This window comes from Ochlerotatus camptorhynchus, unplaced genomic scaffold, assembly GCF_037179485.1.
Source record: "Ochlerotatus camptorhynchus isolate MF236.1 unplaced genomic scaffold, CSIRO-AGI_Acam_v1.1 ptg000176l, whole genome shotgun sequence".
Lineage (NCBI taxonomy): Eukaryota > Metazoa > Arthropoda > Insecta > Diptera > Culicidae > Ochlerotatus > Ochlerotatus camptorhynchus.
Window position 1 is genome coordinate 319,780 of NW_027040666.1, and position 20,506 is coordinate 340,285.

The 20,506-nt window shown below is 35.7% G+C and overlaps 1 protein-coding gene across 3 annotated transcripts in view; it reads right to left on the reverse strand.

Annotated features, from left to right (window-relative positions):
• The window catches only part of Ddr (discoidin domain-containing receptor 2), an 819,413-nt gene that overhangs the window by 159,523 nt on the left and 639,384 nt on the right, over nucleotides 1–20,506 (reverse strand). For all 3 annotated transcript variants that reach the window (XM_065222576.1, XM_065222577.1, XM_065222578.1), the window contains one exon: nucleotides 3,121–3,260. In XM_065222576.1, the coding sequence (XP_065078648.1) occupies nucleotides 3,121–3,260 (140 nt within the window). The remainder of the gene's footprint in view (nucleotides 1–3,120; nucleotides 3,261–20,506) is intronic.

Below are 20,506 nucleotides of genomic sequence, written 5' to 3' on the forward strand. Positions count from 1 at the left end.
CTTTACTTGTTATTCCTGATTTCAACATGTTTCGCAAAAAATCGCAAAACACATCAAGGCCCATCTGAAAGCTTACTTTTTTAGCTATCTTTTGGTTACTAAATGATAGTGGGCGGATGTGTCCGTCATATGTTTTGCTTAGTCTAAATGCGAAAAAAGTATATTTTTACTCATTTTTATATCAGAAACTGTCACTAAAAACACTAAGACACTCTTTCTTTACATCTATTTGACGTGAAATAAGCCGAGGAACATTTCTTCTGAAGCAACCAAGTTTATAAACACATAATTTTTTGCTATATTTGAGCAAAACAGTAACAATAAACATAACGATTTTTTTCAAAAAATTTTGATATCTCTACACTATAACAGCCATAAAAAATATTTAATCAACAGAACTGCACAAATTATTCAATTTAAGATACTCTTAACATGTAAAAATGATAAAAAATATTGAAATAAAAAAATATCAACTTTAATTTTTGAGGTTTTGGCCAGCCAGGAACCACTGTGCGTTGGTCCCCGGTTCATGAGGTGATGGGTCGATAGGTAGGGTCCAAGTGTAGGAGCTGCCTCCCTGGCGTCGGTAGCATTGATGCTCAGCACGGAAAAAAAGATCGACAGAAACAAATCAAGGAAAAAATTGGAAACTACTATTTGCGATTTACTCAAAATTGGGTTATAGGGCTGAACCCGGGAATAAAGAGAAAAGTATTTAATTTTAGGTAGTTTTTCATCTCCGTATATTCAATGATTATCGATTCAAACCACGATTAAAGTTCATATTCATATTTGATTCACAGGCGTCAACCAAACCTACTGGACCACTTAAGCATATGTGTGGCAAAAGGTATGATCGTTAACTTGTAGCACGTTAAATTTAAGTTGGATAATAGCAACCGGAAGAGTTTGATACAGCAATGCAGAATTGTAAACAATAAATTGTGACAGTAAAACATTCCTCTCATTTCCAAGTGCAGTAAACACTATGTGGACACAAGTGTGCGATTTATTTAGATGGTCATTTGGATGCTATTTTAATGCCATAATTGAATTATATTTTTGAAATGCGGTCTGAAAATTAAGTGCGATATAAAATGGTAAACATACAACACACATACAAATGTTAATACTTTCGACGTTATCGCAGTCCACTTCTACCTGGAACCATTCCTAGAAAGCTCCTCTTCTTTGCCTCTACTGCTGGCGCTGCTAGGGGTTAGAAAGGTAAGCAGTGCATTTAGAAGAACTAAAATGTCAGAAATGAAATAAGTTAGAATGGTAACATTTGACAATATTGTACAGTAGATCCAATTTTTTTTTTATTGATTATTATTCATATAATATTTTGTGCAGTAAATTGCTGATTTGTGGAGTAGTGTTAAGCTTAAATAATAATTGTACAGTCTTTAGATCAGCTATCTTACTGAGTTTGAAGTATGGGGATACAATCCGCTTTATGCACTACTAATCAACTATGTATTCAGATTGGTGTTAATCAGCGTCTGTTCTTACTGTTCAGCTTGAATTGGTTCTTGGGAAGCTCTTATGTGAAACAGCTTTGCTGAAGACCACTTTTTGATTAGGCTTCAAGGTAATTAGTTATTAATTGATTTCGAAGCCAATAACTTTTTGATACTGATATAATTATCCTTACGTTCAATTCAAATTCGGTCTTGAGCAAAGTTGCAGCTGAGAAAATTTAATATTACTACAGATAGCAAACATTTCCGTAGATCAACGATGAGAGCAAAAAGTTCACTGTTTCCATACTAATTCCCATATAAACTTAAAAGGGCCAGTGCATTATGAGTTCGCATCAAAATGAACTAACATTTTGTGAGAATTACCAGGACCTGATTTGAAATCGATAGGGTAGAGCGCTACTTCGTCATAATCGTCCATTTCCGTTCTATCGAGCAGAAATCATCAGCATAATCAATGATTTCAACGTGCACAAATCAATAATACGTTTGTACCGATGCGTTAGTTCACAAGCTACAACACAAAGCCTATGGTGTGAATATTTACACTAATTTTTCTCAAAACAAAAGAAGCGCTCTTAGCGAACTCACTTTTTCTACCTTCATCCGTAGGTCGAAGAAAATCCAATGGCGTTTCAATGCGTTTGGATGGAATTGAAACTCTCAGGACGAATTTGAATCAAAAAGCAGTGTTAGATTTTAAATAATATCTCAACAATGAGTGACTTTTTATCAAATTCAACGATACTTATGGAAAGGGGAATAAATTTAGAAGTCATCTTATATAAAAGTTTCATTTATTGTTAAAACCCGTTCAAGAAAGAGAGGAAAAGCGCGGGTTGTGCTTAGTAGGACGGAAATTATATCAAAAACCCTATATGGGGGAGCAAAAACGATATTTTGAACAACTGGTGCTCATAGATATTTCGTTTATTGTAATGTTTATAGATAATTAGTTTTATATTAACATCTATGAAATTTTGTTAAACAAAATTCAATTCATATTTTGCAGGCTTCTTATTTTTTTTCCCATCTACTATAGCTCACCTAAAATTTATAAAATAATAGCTACAAGTGATTTCCCTCTTCAAGTAAAGTTACTTCTCTGTAAGGCTGAATTCAGAATTCATTTGGATCAATTTGCTCCTCTATATAGTGACGCCAATTTCTTCCTGACTGGGTGAGACAAACGAGATCCTGAGGTAGAAAAACAAGGACGGAACATAATCCCCAGGATGGTAACAACAATGAAGCCTTAAGCGTACATGCCTTATCGTAAAGTGGTCCGAATTCCTATTCCGTTGCAGGATTTTTCTTTTGGCTTTGGTTCCGCCAGCAAAAGAAGCATTTGTTTAATTCACCCTTTTTCTCTGTTCACTTCCCCGAGGGTGCTTTTGTTCCCTTGCCTTTTCCTCACGACACAATGCCTTTTTCCCATTGCATTGTTTGAGCCTCTTCGTCCGGGGTCGACTTTGAACTCCTTTTTCTTCATCGTTTTCCTTGCCACGCGGTAGTGGAACACGATAGCAACAGAGGTCAGAGAAGGGAGAAAAAAAAGTCCAAAGGAGCTGGTGCGGATGAAGAAGCACTATACCCTCACACCCCACTCGTACTTTTACCAGACAAAAACACTCACCTGTACGTCCTTGCTGAACATGTTGTTGGTGTGCAGAACCATGGCACTAAAGTTCCTCACCGTGTCGAACTCGAACACCATCTCGACCGGTTTTCCAGCCCAGCCAAGTGAATCATTACGCCAACCGACCCAGTCGTAGCCTAGATATGGGCGCACCGTGGAATCCCGGCAGGCAGATTTAAAGTGGGTTCCGAGAAGAAAGAAAGCACAGAGAAGAAAAACAAGGAAAATTAAAATTAATGTTTCCACAACATGTGATATGTTCGAGGTGTGTATGTTTTCGAAGTTATACTGCTGCTCTATTTTCCGCTTGTTGTTCCGGGAATGATCGTCGCTGTGTTTTTGTTTGACACAGTGCACCTGATTTGGAACGGTTCCGTGAGCAGGTGAGTGGATAGCGTCAAGAGAAAGGATATAGCTATAGTTTCTAGTAAATTAGTGATTGAAGAGGTGCTTGTTGAAAACTGGTTTACCTACAGGGTTGCACACACTTTTAAATATTTAAAACAAAATTGTGGCTTTATTTATGCCTATAATTCCGGGTTGCTTCCGGTCACTTCGCTAAAATAAAAATGTTTTTCGGAATGATGAAATTATTAGATGTTATAATGATACGTTGTACTTGTAGCAAAACAGGTTTTAATGGGTCAAACATATTTTTCACAACCTCTTCTTGTAAAATACAAGCACACAATATTTAATGATTTCATTAAACCGAAAAAAAAGCGAAGAGATTAAAAGCGACCCTGCTATTATCTAACATATTAAAGAGTTTATTTTGTGTTGCCCGGTAGTACACCGTTCGAAAAATTCATATAAATTTCTGCGAGATATAGCGTACATAAAATTAACGCTAGATTTGGCATAAATTTACGCGATATTTCGTGTAAATTTAAGCGCAATATCACATAAATTAGCGATGTTGTATGCAAGCTTGTAAACGATTTCGCTGTTTATGCCAAGTATAGCTCAAAATTAAACGAAGGGAGATTATACGCGATAGTTAAAATTCAGAATTTTTGCTGTGTAGGGACATACACACTTATCCAGGAGTTAGGTGTGCGATAGTTATTTTTGATGAATTTTATTGTAGTCCTGGATCGAAACTGACTATCTGTTTGAAAAAACCTAATATCCATATTTAGTTGATGCAGAAATAAGATGATCCATGAGACGTTTCGCAGCTGTGAGTGATCAGGTGTTGCCGATGCAAGATGTAAATATAATGAATGTTATTTTCAATAGTAACGATCTGTCAGTACCACTGTGAACTGCCAAAAATTCTCAATAAACAAAAAAAAAATCAGCTGATCGCAACTGTCTCATGGAATGCCTTATTATATATCTAGAGTAACATGAGAAAAGGGCCTGCATGTCAAGTGTAAGCAATGACTTTAAACGACAATTTATCGTGAATGAGTGGCGCAGGTGGTGTAGTGGTAAGCGTGATTATCTCTCACCCCAGCAGGCCTGGGTTCAATCCCAGTCGGCACCGCCGGGATGTTCTGAGGCATAACATATCTGATCACGCCGAAGTAAAGCCGTTGGTCCCCGGTTCATGAGTTGATGGGTCGATAGGTAGGGTCCAGGTGTGGGAGCTGCCTCTCTGGCGTCGGTAGCATTGGTGCTCAGCACGGAAAACAAGATCGACGGAAAACAAATCAAGGAAAAAAAAATATCGTGAATAAGGACTCATTCAGGCAAAACGACACCATCTAGCAGATAAATTTTGCTGATGGTACAGATAGTTTTTTTAATTTGTGTTCCGTCGAGCTTGTTTTTCGTACTGAGTACCAATGCTATTGACACCAGAGAGGCAGCTCCTACACCTCGACCCACCCTACATGAATGGTGTAGATATTTGGCGTGGTGTTGTGTTGTGATACGTGAGCAATTGACGCTTGAAGTATTTTTTTACGTTACCTCCTTGGGACGCTTCCGTAGTGCCTGCTTCATAATAGCCCACTATTTTTCAATGGGCCTTAGTTCCGGTGCGTTGAGGGGTACGAAAGTGACACCTTGGCTTCGTACCACTCCAGGACAACGTTTGAATAGTGGCACGAAGCTAGATCCGGCCAGAAGATCGTAGGGCCCTCGTGTTGCTTCAACAGAGGAAGCAGACGCTTCTGTAGATACTCCTTGAGGTAGATCTCCCCGTTTACAGTCCCGGTAGTCATGAACTTCTCTGTGCCAAAACTCATTTACTCATAATAGGACCTGACCCAAAGCACTTCCATGAAAAATAAGTTTTTTGCTCATTTTTTTACTTTGCACAGTCATGACTCATCCTAAAAACTATAAATCTATAGTTGATGATGCTAATTTAAAAAAACAGACTAAAGTGGTAATTTTTATACGATAGATGAGGAGATGAAAGTATATAATTGATAGTTCTGTTTAGAGTACGGCAGTGTGAAAATTGCATAAAGAAGTAGAAAGAGAGCTAGACAACTTTTAGGAAGGTACAAATCAGTTTTATCATCTCTCTTTACCAAACTCCCCCTTTGGAGAAGGATGGTGAAGGGTGAGTATAAATCTACATCAAACAATTGCTTATGGCTTCTGAAAAAGCGTAAAATGCTCGAAAAAATAAATAAATAAAAATTAAATTATAGGAATATTTCCAGTACAAGGCAAGTTCCAAATACTTCAGGGATGTCCAGAGAAGTTGAGGGAAGTTTAGAGATTTTAAAGAATAATCTATAAAACTTGAGAAATTTCAGGAAAACCTAGATCTTTAGGGCATTTACAATAAAGGTTGAACAGGAAAAAATCCGGACACATTAAAAACGCGTCATAGGGCCTTTTTGAGTAAAATTTTTCAAAATTTCACTGGATCAAGCTAAGAGTGTATATAAGGTGTCTCAGAATGACTAAACACGATTAAAAAAAAAAAACGATAACGTAACTCTGTTTACAGCAAATTCGATTTTTTATTCGTATTCATGTTCTCTATAGTATTCTGTTAAATACAGTTAAACGTAGAAAATCCGAGATCCGATCAGTCGTAAGTCAAAGAGCGGATTTTGATCTCACGCTACTTATTAGCTTCAACACAGATGCCTTTCCAACAATTTTGGATACTTTTTCCCAGTCTTTCGCAAACTTTGTAACGGAATCCGCTACCTTTACATGTTTCCGCAAATATGCTTTGGTCAGGGCCCAAAAAGTTTCGATTGATCTGGCCTGGGGACAGTTTGACGGATGCATCTCTTTGGGTACGAATTAGACCTTGTTGGCTTTATAACAGGCTACCGTGTCCTTGGAGTAATGAACCGACGCCAGACACACTGATTTTCCGCACAGTAATTGGTCGTATAACTTCCGAGTCCTCGGTTTGACGAATGCGGCTTGTTTTTCACTCCACTTTGGCCTCTTTTGCTTCTTATACGTCTTTAGACCCATTCCTGCCTTAGCCCACTGGACGTTACTCTTTGGGGATCCCATGCTTTTAGCCACGTCTCGAACCGAAGCACTTTTCTTGTGAGTGAAAACTTACACGATGTCCGGTCCAGATTTCGATCAACAGGGTTCGGTTTAAGTCCAGATTTTTGCTTCATCACCATACTTCCCAATTGCGTTTCGAACAGCTCCGATGCTTAAACCTTCCAATTTCGCTAATTGTCTCAGAGAAATGTTGGTGATAGTACGTCATTTGTGCACGATTTATATGCGCTTTTCCTGAGAAATGCTTCACATTGTCACGGAAATGTAAAGAACCGAACCAGTTCCAATACATTCAACAAAACTTTGAAAACTTCTTGGAACTGCTTAAATTATTTGGCTTTAATTTTTTTTTTAATTATCCTTAAAGAAGTGTTGAAAATTTGAGCGAAGTTTGAAGAACATCAACCAAATTAAGAAAGCTTCACCAAAGATTGGAGAACTTCACAGAAGTTCAGAGAACTTTAGAGATGATTCAAGAATTCCAGATAAATAACGGAAACTATCAGATTCATGAATATTAGGAAAATCACGGTGACTCAAGAGAAGTTCCGAGAACTTCTTGTAAATGTTGGGAACTTCAGCAAAATTCATGGAAGTTCAAAAAAGTGTAGATATGGGTATTTTCATATTATTAGGCAAAATGAGCGGAAGGATTTAAGAATTTTAATAAAATTTTCCAGCAGTTTATGGTTATATGAACGAAAACAAATTTCAAAAACTTCGGGGTGGTTATTTTCCCGAAACATTTTATTTTAAGTTTTCAAATTTTTCCGGACATCACGTACTTTACAAATGCATAACTCATGTAAAAATAATGTTGTGCAGTCAAATGATAAGGACATTCGATCAGCAATCCATACAAAATTTGAAAAAAATAGGGTCCACGAAAATTTTCACAATGGAGGAAAACCACAAGGAAAGTCAGGAAAAGCTATTGTCAGGCTAATGAAAATTGTTCTCATGCTCTCATTTTTTCATCCTTGAAAACTTTTTATTTATCATTGGTGAAAGTGTCAGAGTGGTGTCTTTAACCTTTTTTGAGATTTGACCTAAAAAATAACGACCAATCATAGGAAAGCTATGAAAATTGTCGGTGTCTTGTTTGTTTTATGATTTTCTTAGAATGACGCGTAACTGGCCATTCGTTTTTTCGGTAAACACTGAAAAACGGTAAGAGAGCCACTCTGAAATTGTCACCAATGATATAGGGGAAATGGATGTAATGTCGGCCTAAATGCCGCTAATCTAGACCCATACATTCAGCAATCAACTAAATTTTCAATAGCAACCAAAAATATCCTTAAGTACAGTCCCAATGACGCGTTCATCTAGATAAAATTGATAAATAGCAGATTTTTTAGCGATGGGCCCAATCTTAGATCCATAGACCAACATTAGAGCCATTTCGCCTATAAGAAATTCTTTTACAAAGAAATCTATTTCCCCCCACCGAGAAAATTTTCATGAAAAACATAAATATATATATTTTAATGAGATGATGAGATGATAATGCGATTGCTAAGATAATGTCCCAGTCATTTAACTTAAAACGGTTTTTACGATAATTGGTTCATGAGTTATGGTTTTTTAATATGTAAATTACGAAAAACCAGGGAAGTTGAACCAACATTTTACGGGCAAATATTTTTTTTTATATAACTCAAACCTGATAAGAGATAAACTACGACTCGTGTTGAAAAATCTTCATTTAGCAACTTGTAACTATTTTGGTACTCAGTGCCAGCATCGGGAAAGGACTTGGTTAAAGCGCAAAGGCCATCGGTTGCATTAGGGGAAGTTCACCGTTTTGAAAAAAAGTAATTACGTTTTGAATTTTGTAAAAACAATGGAAAAGATTTAAAAAATCTTAAAAAATATTCTTTTTTCTACTTTTCTAAAGAAAATTCACGTGCAAAACATTTTTTGTAAGTCGTCATGGCATAAAATTGGACTCACAAACCACAAAACATCGATCATCCGATTTTGCTGAGGGTTAATTTTTTTTTCAAGATGTGATAGAAAAATATGTTTTCATGATATATTTTTAAAGAATCTAAGAAAAATACCATTTTTTTTTGGATTTTTGAATATTTTATTTTTTTAATTTTTTTTTTATTTTCGGGCCGGTAAACTTTCCCATAACATGCGTTATTGCTGTGGGTACAATGGTCTTCGGCTGAGCTAGTGTCTTTCATAGGTAATAGTAACATTACAGTTTTTCAAAAATCAGTATATTGATTAGTTTTCTATTATAAGGGGTTTCAAGCTCTTCATTTCATCATATTTTTTAAACAACTGCTGAGTTAAAATTAATAATATACCTAAAGCCGTAAAATTCAGCAGCATTCGGCCTAGAATAATAAGGGGCTTTCCATATACCACTTAGAATGTTTAGGGGGGAAGGGGGTTTCGCAAATGTTCACGAACCACGCACGTTTTGAATAATTTATTTGGTTGATTATCCACGCATCGGGAGGGGGGGTCAAAAACCACTCAAAACCAGTCTACATGGTATATACGATCACGATTCTATACACAGCAATAAGTTTTACTGGAATCTCAATAAAAAAAAGTCAAAAACTCAGCAATCAAACATCAATTTAGCTGAGAGCTCAGTAAAACTTATTGCCGGCGGTGCCAACATTCGGTTTGGTTTGCCGACTTCGGTAATTTCAGCGCCACGAGCGATTCAATTTGCATACCGAAAACAGTCACTGCCCACCAAAGCCGTAATTTCGTATAGTAAATGAAGATTTTCTAAACATTATTTCCAACTTATCTTCAAATCGTTGGGTCGATGCACCATTACACGACAGTTGCGACAGTATGGGTGCAGGGCATCGTTTTTTATGCAAAATTTTAACATAATAACTCCCTTTGGCTAGTTCTTGCACCTTGTTGCAAAAACTAACATAACTCTAGACCAAAATACGGATACTTTGTAAATAATTACTTTAAACGACGATTTCACACAGATGAATACTCATTCAGGAAAACCAACACCAGCATCTGGAAGAGGAAGTTTGCTCTATCAGATGGTATAGTTAGATTATGTGGGCGTGTTGTGATTCGCGAGCAATCGATGTTCAAATTAATTGTTTATGTTTGGCTTGTCCTTTTCATATGTTTATCGAAATATGTTGTACTGTAACAATAATCATAAAATGTATTCATTCATATTTTATAAATAGATGCTTACGGCATAGAATCTATCCTTAAAATTTGGCCGTAGGCCTTCTAATGTACCCATGTGTTGCTATGAAATGTGTATTTTTATATCCCTGCATGGCTTCTTTACAAGATACGTAAGGCATTTGCTTCTAGCTCCGAGAGAGAAAATGAAAACGGAATCTTGTTATGGGTAGATTGCACAAAGCAATGCGACAACACTAACCTCCCATTCTACCTTGACAACACAAAAGTATAAAAAGTAGCATACAGCAAGAAATCCAGCAAATAACTTGAACGTCGCAAAAATGCAGCCCCTGAATGGAATGCATCCTACCAACGAGTAGCGCCAACAGTGGAGGTATTTTCCGGGTCACCCTTGCACAGTCATTGCTGTTTTGCGGTTCTCTAGAAAGAAAAAAATCAAGGTGGAAAACGGTGTAACTGGATAACGCAAGGATATTATGGTACACACATTTTCCCATTTATGTCCTCTCTAGTGACACTTGCAGGCATCAACTTTCGTCTCAACCTCTGGTCTACACAGCTCAGCCAAGATTTGCTTTCCATCTCTGCACACTTAAGTACCTACGTTTTCACTCTCATGACCCTCATTGAATGCAATATACTGCTGACTGCTGACTTTTGATCCGCACCTTTGCACTGGGAAATGAGTCTGAATGCAGTGCTCTCAAATTTGAATATGTGGATGCATGGGGTGGAAGGATGGTCGAGAACAGAATGAATTGAGGATAAATTGTGTGGAAAATAGAGAAAATTAGTAAGCGTTCGTCATTTTGATACTTGAATGAGGGTGATTGAATGCTGCTTGAACCGGCGTTTGAACAGGAGTTTGAACGACAGACAGGGAAAGTGAGTCGCATTTTTTTTTAATGCTTTTCATTGCACCGCTGACTAGGTCCACATTTTATTTTCCTGGATCTCAAACTTGCCGAGATTCAGATAACAAACAGAAATTTTGCTTATATCGCAGAAAACATAAATACTGATCTGGTCGGCGGTGCCAATCTCGGCAAAAAAAAACTGGCAATAGTGCTGGTCAGTGCTGAAGTTAAACTTAAGAAGCCGCAACAACAAAAGCCCCTCGACGTGCGATTCCCTCTAATAAGATGTTTGATTACATTTTTAGTTAGGAAGCTTACGCATACAAATCATTAAATTTAAGAAACTGAGTAGAAGAGTAACCATAGACGAAGGTGATACACGTCTTGGGCGATCTCTCAGACGATGTTTTCTCAGACAGGACAATTTTGTTCAGTTTTCGTTTCCAACACGATTCCAACGTGACGTATTCTCTACAGGCTGCCTTAGCCTCAACGACAGCGACAACGTCATCAGTTGCGTTCATTTGGCCAACTTTCCCTAGTGAGTAAATTTGCTCTCAGATATAACCAATGTAAATACAGGTGTGCATGCTGCGATATGTGCCTCCCGACAATGGTCTCGTTATTGGCTAAAAATGACAAAATGTATACTGTTGATCTCTTTTAGCTCCCGAGATGGGAAGGAAGTTGTTTTTGCGTATATTGTTTGAGAACATTTTAATGTACAGTAAATGCAACCTCAGAGAACAAAGGGGATAAGTTTTTATTTGTCAGCATAACTTGTGATGGGCAGATATTTGTTTAATTTTATTAAAGGCTCTTCTGAGCACTAAAGTGGTAAAACACACTTCTTGGTTGTTATTTCAATTGACCTGGCTCACATATTTAATTTCGCAGATAAGCTATCTAACCAAGCCATTCAACCCAAGCAACACAATTTGTCATAAACGGGTTTACATAACTTATTTATGACAATATCATTTACGTCTAGTTACTTATATACAACTTATTTATACCGAAAAAAGCGCAAGAGGTGGGATCTAAATATAACATATACTTGACTTGTGCAACTTATGTATGACTTTAACGCAACCTACTGTATTGGAAATGTTGTAAATTAATTTCATCCTTCCTACGAATGGAATTTGTTTATCATCAATTATACAACTTATTCTTCTGATGAATTTTATCGTGCGAATAAAGTGCCTAAACTGAGATTCCGTACTGCAAACATTTATGCGGTTGCAAATTTATGGTAAATCTATACATTCAACTTCTAAAAAACTCAGTGGCTCTAAGAAAAAGCTTAATATAAAAAATTGAATTGCATAAAACATATTGGATAAAATTCCACAACTTTGCAAAAAACAAAAACTAATAGAATATCAACTTTCTTTTTTAATTATCTTACTTTTCTCTTTTACAAAACGTACATGTGATGTTGAAAGCATTTTTTTTTTTTTTTTTCATTCTATACATTGCTTCATTGGTCAGTCATATCGTGGTGCAGTTTGTAGAATGCATTGAAAAATTTCATAATTGTTATCAAACATGTTTATAACACGAAAAACATGAATCTTACTTGTATCGTATATTGCAGTTATAATTAGGTATGGCAACTCTCAATTGACTATTTATAACACTTTTATAACTGATTGTTTTGATGAAACTTGCTAGCCTTATATACAACATGTTTTCATATGTCATTTTTGGAAACATGAGTACAACTGAAGAGATGTTGCAAGTGTTACTTGGGAAATAGTATCCAATGAATGTTAAACCGTGGATTAAACGCCTCTCAAAAGACAAATTGTACCTGAGACCTTCTCTACAAATATAGCCAATAAACTTATACACAGGGCAATATATTATCGCAAATTCAGATTTTATCCAAATGCATTCAAACTTAACCACTGTGCATATCCATCCACAGTTTGCCTGAAATTGAAGAACCATCCACAGAGTGGCTCGGAATTGGTTGGTTTCTCATGAAAGCTTCTCCCCGTGGTCGAGGCACATCGCGTTCAATTTTGCAATATGCATGGAGCAGTTCCAGGCCAATTAGCGAATACATAAACAAATTATCAATTTTACCTCTCAGAATCCATGAAACTTCGCATAATTGTTCACTAGAGGCAAGTTTGTGATGCAATGCGGCCATTTTGACTCACGGCTTATTTAGAAAAATGGCGTATTCGATATTTTAAATAATTGAAATTACATCTGAGAAAAAGTTGTGAGAAAGTGTCTGGAAATATAAAAAAAAATAAAAAAAGAAAACTTCAATAACAAAAAAGTTATTTTTTCATATTGTTAAACTTATGTCAAAAATGATAATTTTCTGAAATAGACACAAGGGATGCTTTAAAATTGACCATCACCGTAGAACATAAACTTATAGTTAAATTTTTGAACTTTTTTGTCACACAATATTTATGCGATTTGTGTATAGAAAACGATTTTCCGGGCTTAAAAACTTATTTTTATGCATAACTCAATTCGAATTATTAGTGAAAAAAGAAAAAGAAAATTATACTTACAGTTGATGTTCTACTATTATGGACAGTTTTGAAGTATCGGTTGTATCCAGTTCAGAAACGCTAGAATTTTTGATAAGCTTTCAAAAAATCAACAGTTTTAAATTCTTAAAAATTTTCAGTTTTTCTTAAAGAAATTTTCAATATTTTTTTTCTACAATGTTGTGTGAGCGGTTTCGTGCTATGATTTATTGAAACATATCGAATACGCCATTTTGAAAAATTAGACGTGAACCAAAATTGACGAATTACGGCACAAACATGGTTCATTGCCCCTAGTGAATAATTATGCGACGTTTCATGAAATTCGGAGAGGGAAATAAAATCGATTCGTCAGTTGGCGTGGAACTGCTCTATGAGCTTTCCAGTGAAGACCGTTATTGCAAATATCTACAGAGGTAAGGGCCCTTCTATATACAGCGTACGTTTTTTTTTACCAATTTTAGAAAGCCCCTCCTTCCTTGGAGCGTATTTTGCTATACCTAATACCTAACCGGTCACACCTTCTGCAGACCCTCTTCCCCCTTAACTGGTACGTTATTTTTGCGGGGTCCCTATTGAGTGCACTTTACATGCTACTGGTGAATACGTGTACCTACAGTGGGTGGCAAAATATGTTTGTTTTTCATTATTTTTTTCCTCGGAACTCAATTCAACGACAGGACACAACTGCGAGAAAAATCCGCCGGACGCAGGTTGAATATTGTTCGTGAATTTTTGACATACCTGTGCTTGAATTGTTCCGATATTATTCTGTATATTTTATAACTTATGATAAATAATATATGTAATTAACGTTAAAAATAGTGAACACCATCACATGTGTACTGCCCTCGATTGATCATGTTAGAAAATTATTGGCATCTTGATTCATTAATGACCACATTTTTACACCCAACCGGGCAATGTAAGTTTCTGTTTCCAGATTTGCTTATAAAGGGATTTGCAATGTTTTACTGCATGATCAAATTATGTAATGAGGTCGTTGAAAAGTGTCTTAAATAATTTTATAAATTTTATGTTGATGAACTTTTCGACTAAATGTTTCTTGATCCAAATGCACTGTGATTAGAAAATCATCTGGTGAAGTTTTAATACCGTCCATTGTAAGTAATTCCATTACATTTGTTGTAAGAAACATGCACAGATTGCATAAAAATTCCACACTCACATTGGATGTACATGCCATTTGTTTTGCGTGTAGACGTTTATATGAAATACAGTCTTCAGCCGAGTTGATGCTTTCAGTTCCCTCCCGTTTACGACAACAATTTCTTTCCTATTTTAGCATCAACATTTATAACTATATAATTTATAACTTTAAGTGGCGCCGGTGGTGTAGTGGTAAGCGTGATTACCTCTCACCCCGTCAGGCCTGGGTTCAATCCCAGTCAGCGCCGCCGGGATGTTCTGAGGCATAACATCTCTGATCACGCCTTGGTCCCCGGTTCATGAGTTGATGGGTCGATAGGTAGGGTCCACTTGTGGGAGCTGCCTCCCTGGCGTCGGTAGCATCGGTGCTCAGCCCGGAAAACAAGATCGACCGAAAACAAATCCAAGGAAAAAAAATTATAACCTTAACATTTATAACTATATTGTAGACTGCCAATGAATGTATGGGAAAAATTTGACCATCAAATTTCGCTAACAAACCATATACAAAATGGTTATTGCCTCGAAAAATGACCCTATGCAAAATTTGAGATCAATCGGACATGATTTAGGGGTGGCGCAAACGCGTCAAAGTTTGACTTTTTTCACTCTCGAGAATCTCCCAAGGGGGGTACAAAATTTCGGAAATCAAAAATTTTTTTGATGCCAAATGTCTTAAAAATGCATGAAACGTCGAGATTTGGTGTTATCTAAATTTTTTTTTTTTTAATCGACTTTTCGGGACTTAGATTTTTTTTCATGAGTTCTATATGGAATATAGAAGATTGATGAGTCGGCTTCTAAAACTGTTCACAATTGTCTCCAACCTGCTTATATATCGAATTAAACCATCATTTAGGATCTAATACGAAATAATTCACTAGGGTGGTCCAATTATTCTTCATTAGGGTGGTCCAAAAATCAAAATAGGTATGTAAAAACCATTACTTTTTACCAAACGCATGTATCTGAAAATAGCATCATGTTGTGTTTTGGAATTTTTAAGAATCCAAACTTCAAAACATTTGATGATATTACTTTTTAGTATCTGAGACCACGTAAAACGTCAAAGTCTCCAAATGTTGAGATTTTTAAGGAATTCCAATCAAAATGGCACATTTTGGAAAAGACTTCATACCACTCAGGTATGGATGATGATTTTTTTTAAATAGCTGTTTCGGAAATAGAAAGATTGGCGTTATTGGAGTTTTATGAAAAACAAATTAGAGAGCAACACCACCGTGGTGATTACCGAGAGGTTCTGCAACTTTCCATTTTATATTTGGGTGGAAAAATCGATGAAAAATTACAAATAAGAGCTCCTGGTGCGTTCCACAATGCAAGGTGGATGGCCAAAATCATTTATTCTTTGAAAATGTTTATTCTTCGGCATGAATTTGCTTTACCAGATAAAACTAAAAATCAACTAGCTCGATTTTGTGTGTTCATTGTAAAAATTTATTTGAAAAGTTGGTTTCTTCCTCCGTGTGCTGCGATGGCACCCAACAACGATCTGAACCTGTTCAAAATATTGAAGGAATATGAAACTGTTGATGAAGACGTTGCGAAAGCAGAACATAAAGGAATTTTAACTCACTTGCAATATTTAGACAACAGCCTTATCGGACTATGTCTGTTCGACGAAAATGTAGACCTCCAGGTTAAGAAAAAGGTCATCGAAGCCTTACTTCTATCAGGTAAATACTTTAATTGATACATTTGCATTCCCAGGTAGAATTTCTTGTTTTATTGCACTCTATTAGTGGTTATTGAGATCAATTTCATAAAACCGCCAATAAAATTAATAGCTCCAGCACAACCTTTTGATAACCGCTATAAGATCGTCATACAGCTTAGTGGACCACTCTTGATAAAATTTATAAAGCATGTTTGAGAATCACAATAAAGCTGTCTTAAAACCTTTTGTCAGGAAGCCTCATACTCTGCAAAAGGTTCTCATAGCCTCTATAAGAGTAATATTGTATCCAATAAGTTTTATTACGCTTTGGTAAAAATCAGTTATAAAGCCAATTTAATTTGTATTGGCTTCAAAGCAACCGCCATAAATAAGCTTGTTGTTGTTCTGTTCTGCTGAAACTTTTTTTCCAAATAGAAATCTTTAGCGGTAAAAATAGGATTGAGTGTTGGTGTCAAGATACCCATGCAATCAATTTTGTTTCATGGCGACATTAGTGAAAATCTTAAAGAAAATATATTGCTTTTTAGAAGTTCCAAAACATATGCGCTTGAAATGTTATCGTGTATATTGAGATAATATGAGCGTTAAATAAATGCGCCTCCAAAATAATTCAAGTTAACAAAAAAGATTGTTTCAGAAATCAATGAATTTGATGGAATCACCTTAATTTTACAGAAAATAGATCTCAATACATAAATTCATACCAATGCACACTGGAATTCATTTCGGATCTCTTATTTAGCCATTATGTTGTTGAAATTTCTTGGATTTTATTCCAAGGCTAATGGCATTTTCATAATGACAATATGGCGACAGAGGACAGCAGGCAAGAAAAACACCAAGCGCAATTTCTTAAAATGTCTAATGCTTACATTGCACACTGGGTCAAGAATGCAAGCTAGCGGAGCAAAATTAATAACTCCAAAACGAAGCATTTCCGCGACTTGGTGTCTTCCGCAAAATTTCTCGTCATAATAAGGACCATCTATTGACATAAACAAATAGTTCAAAACTCTTCCGCAAAGATGGTGTCACAATCTAACTTCTTTCTCTGACGTTTTGGAAACTTGATGTCTTCGGCGGCAAAGTTGTTTATCTTGACAAAACGAACAGCTCTTTCAAAGACGTTAAATTTCCACTGTCTAATGGTTACAAGTTATATGGAGTTAAAGAAAAAAATGTTGAAAATATGGTTTTTTTTTTCTGTTTCGTTTTTTTTTTTGCTTACAGCTTTATAATGTTATATTTTTCTCTTATGCAAATACATTAAATAAATAGCTTTTGTGAAGAAACATACTGGATTAACCTTCAAATTTCAAAGACATTGTTGAAAAAACGAGAAAAAAACACAATTTTTGAAAATTAATGTCTCCTAAAGCGCAAAAAATCGCAACCTGACATTTTCAGCAAAAATTAAGCAATACTCGATAAACAAAATATCAAAATTTGAGGGAGGTATATTTTGGTGTTTTGTAGATTTCATTATTTTAATGGAACATTATTTTTTTCTATAACTATTTGTTTATGTCAATAGATGTAGGGCCTCATAGCCTAGTCAATAAAGGCACGGTATTATCAAACCGGAGGCGGCGGGTTCGATTCCCAGTCCGGTCGAGGGAATCTTTCGGATTGGAAACTTTCTCGACTTCCCTGGGCATAGAGTATCATTGTGCTTGCCACACGATATACAAATTCATGCATTGGTATTGGCATCGAAAGCTCTCAATTAATAACTGTGGAAGTGCATTTAGAACACTAAGTTGAGAGCACGCAATAAGCTAATATGTGCTAAGTAATAAGCTTAAAATGCTAATAAGAAGAAGAAGTTTTGTCAATAGATGGTCATTATTATGACGAGAAATTTTGCCGAAGACACCAAGTCGCGGAAATGCTTCGTTTCGGAGTTATTAATTTTGCTCCGCTAGGTTGCATTCCTGGCCCAGTGTGCATGGGATGAAAGCCAGAACAGAAAAGCATAATGCATGATTTTATTACGAGAACTATTTTCTTTTTACAAGAGCAACTCAAGCTGAACTTTGCATTAGGTCCTAAGTAACATTGATCGATTCTCTTCCTCGACTTTCTCTTTCGTTAATAACTTATTCACAGAACCGTTTCTTGATGTGTTTGTCGTATTGGATGCTAGATAAAAGCTTCTTTTATCGATTTATGTGCTGAAAATACCTGGGAATGTCTTTACATGACCGTGGGGATGCAAAGAGAAAGTTGACGAAGCGAATCTGTCAATATTACTTAGGACCTAATGCAATGTTCAGCTTGAATTCATTTATTTATTTGAGGGCAAATGTATATTCCTATTCTACGGGTGCAACCGATGAATTTTACAAACATTTAGAAAAGTTTTGAATGGTACATTAACCATTATGAAAAGTTATGCGTGATTTCAACCTTTTTGCCCTAGGACTGTCACCATTCCATGTATTTCGACCAAGATTCGACCGTGTCACCCCATGTATATGCGAGCGAGAACGGAAGAATCATGGAGATTTCTGACGTTTTTCTTACGCACACTACGCCCATTTCTGACAAGTTGCAACTGAATGCTTATAATTGTTTTAAAATAAATGTGTCATGGCCAACTAGTTTTATTGCGCTTACGTATAAAGCAACGAAAGATTTATTTTTTGGTTTTATAAAGGCAATTCATATTACTTTTTTGTATACTTCAAAGCAATCATAAAACCTTTCATAAGTGAAAATAGCATAAGCATCAGTTGGTTTTTTAATTAGCTTTATAGGGGTTTTGTAGATAGCTATAAGAATGTTTCATGACTTGCATTGTATATGACCGTGATAAAGCTGTAGGTAATGGTTGCAGCTGCAATAAAACCTTTATAAATTTTGAATATAGCCAAGCAGCTCTAGATTTGTTACTTGGGATTTAATATTCTAATGATTTTTAAACATTAAAGCCAGATCCATTGTTGAATCCAACGATATTTCAACGATTGAACTACACTCGTTTGTACAAGGCAGCAGTGGTATTGAAAACTTATTCAAAGCTCTCCAAATTCCGAAGTCGTTGCTGAATGTCGATATGGAGCAGTGGAGTAGTTCCATCGAGTTTAAAAATGCCAAAAGACGGGTTCAATGTTTGGAAGTAGTTAATGATAATGCAGAGCGTGGTATAACATTGATTAAAACATACAATTCAAAACTATCAACGGATGAAGATCAAAAGCAGTGCATTTTACAATTATTTGAAGATCATCGAAAACATTATAAGAGTACCAGGAAATCTGATTTGGTGTAGCTTATACGGAAATATATGGCAAAGTATAAAACAAGTATTTTTTCATATTTTCAGGCAAATGTTCTCATGATTCCCAAAAAAAAAAACAGATTAACGCAATTCAAGATATTTTTACAATTGATTTTAGGAATTTCTGATGAAAAGTTGTGGTTTTTCATATATTTTTGAATTTTTGGACCACCCTAATGAAGAATAATTGGACCACCTCAGTGAATTATTTCGTATTAGATCCTAAATGGTGGTTTAATTCGATATATAAGCAGGTTGGAGACAATTGTGAACAGTTTTAGAAGCCGACTCATCAATCTTCTATATTCCATATAGAACTCATGAAAAAATTTCAAGTCCCAGAAAGTCGATTATTGAAAAAAAAAAAAATTTTCGAGATAACACCAAAGCTCGACGTTTCATGCATTTTTAAGACATTTGGCATCAAATTTTTTTTTATGATTTCCGAAAATTCCTGTACCCCTCCCCTTGGGAGATTTTCGAGAGTGAAAAAGTCAAACTTTGACGCGTTTGCGCCACCCCTAAATCATGTCCGATTGAGCTCAAATTTAGTAAAAAGGGTTCATTTTTCGAGGCAATAAACATTTTGTACATGGTTTGTTAGCGAAATTAAAAATTACCATTTTCGCTGGCAGTCTACTATATAGTCATAGTATCCGTTTGGGGGTGGAAAAACTTTTGTTGCGAATTTTTTAACAATTTTTCATAATTTATCACATGAAATCTGAAGAAAAGATACAAACATAAATTGATACATCATGGAGGAACACTCATAAAATTAAACTGATTTTCACCAGGAAAAAAAATGTAAATTGGTAGGGGGGTGGATAAACATTTTTTGCATACTGTAAAACTTGATTGTTTGTATCAAATGACATAAATTAAACTCCAACTGAAAGTCTCTTAAATATGTTTATAGGTGAAGATGCCCTCTCCAAAGGGGGAGTTTGATACAGAGAGATGATAAAAACGATTTGTACCTTCCTAAAAAGTTGTCCTAGCTCGCTTTCTTCTCTCTATATGCAATTTTCACACTGCCGTACTCTAAAGGGAACTTTCAATTCTATTACTTCTTCTCCTCATCTATCGTATAAAAATTACCACTTTAGTCTGTTATTTGAAATTAGCATCTTCAACTATGTTAATCGTTGACTTCACCCAGAAGTAATAATAAACATATAGTCAAAGCACCTTTTAAATTGCAAAACGCAATGATGACTAGGTTAACCTTACATATAGGCATGATAAAACTAAT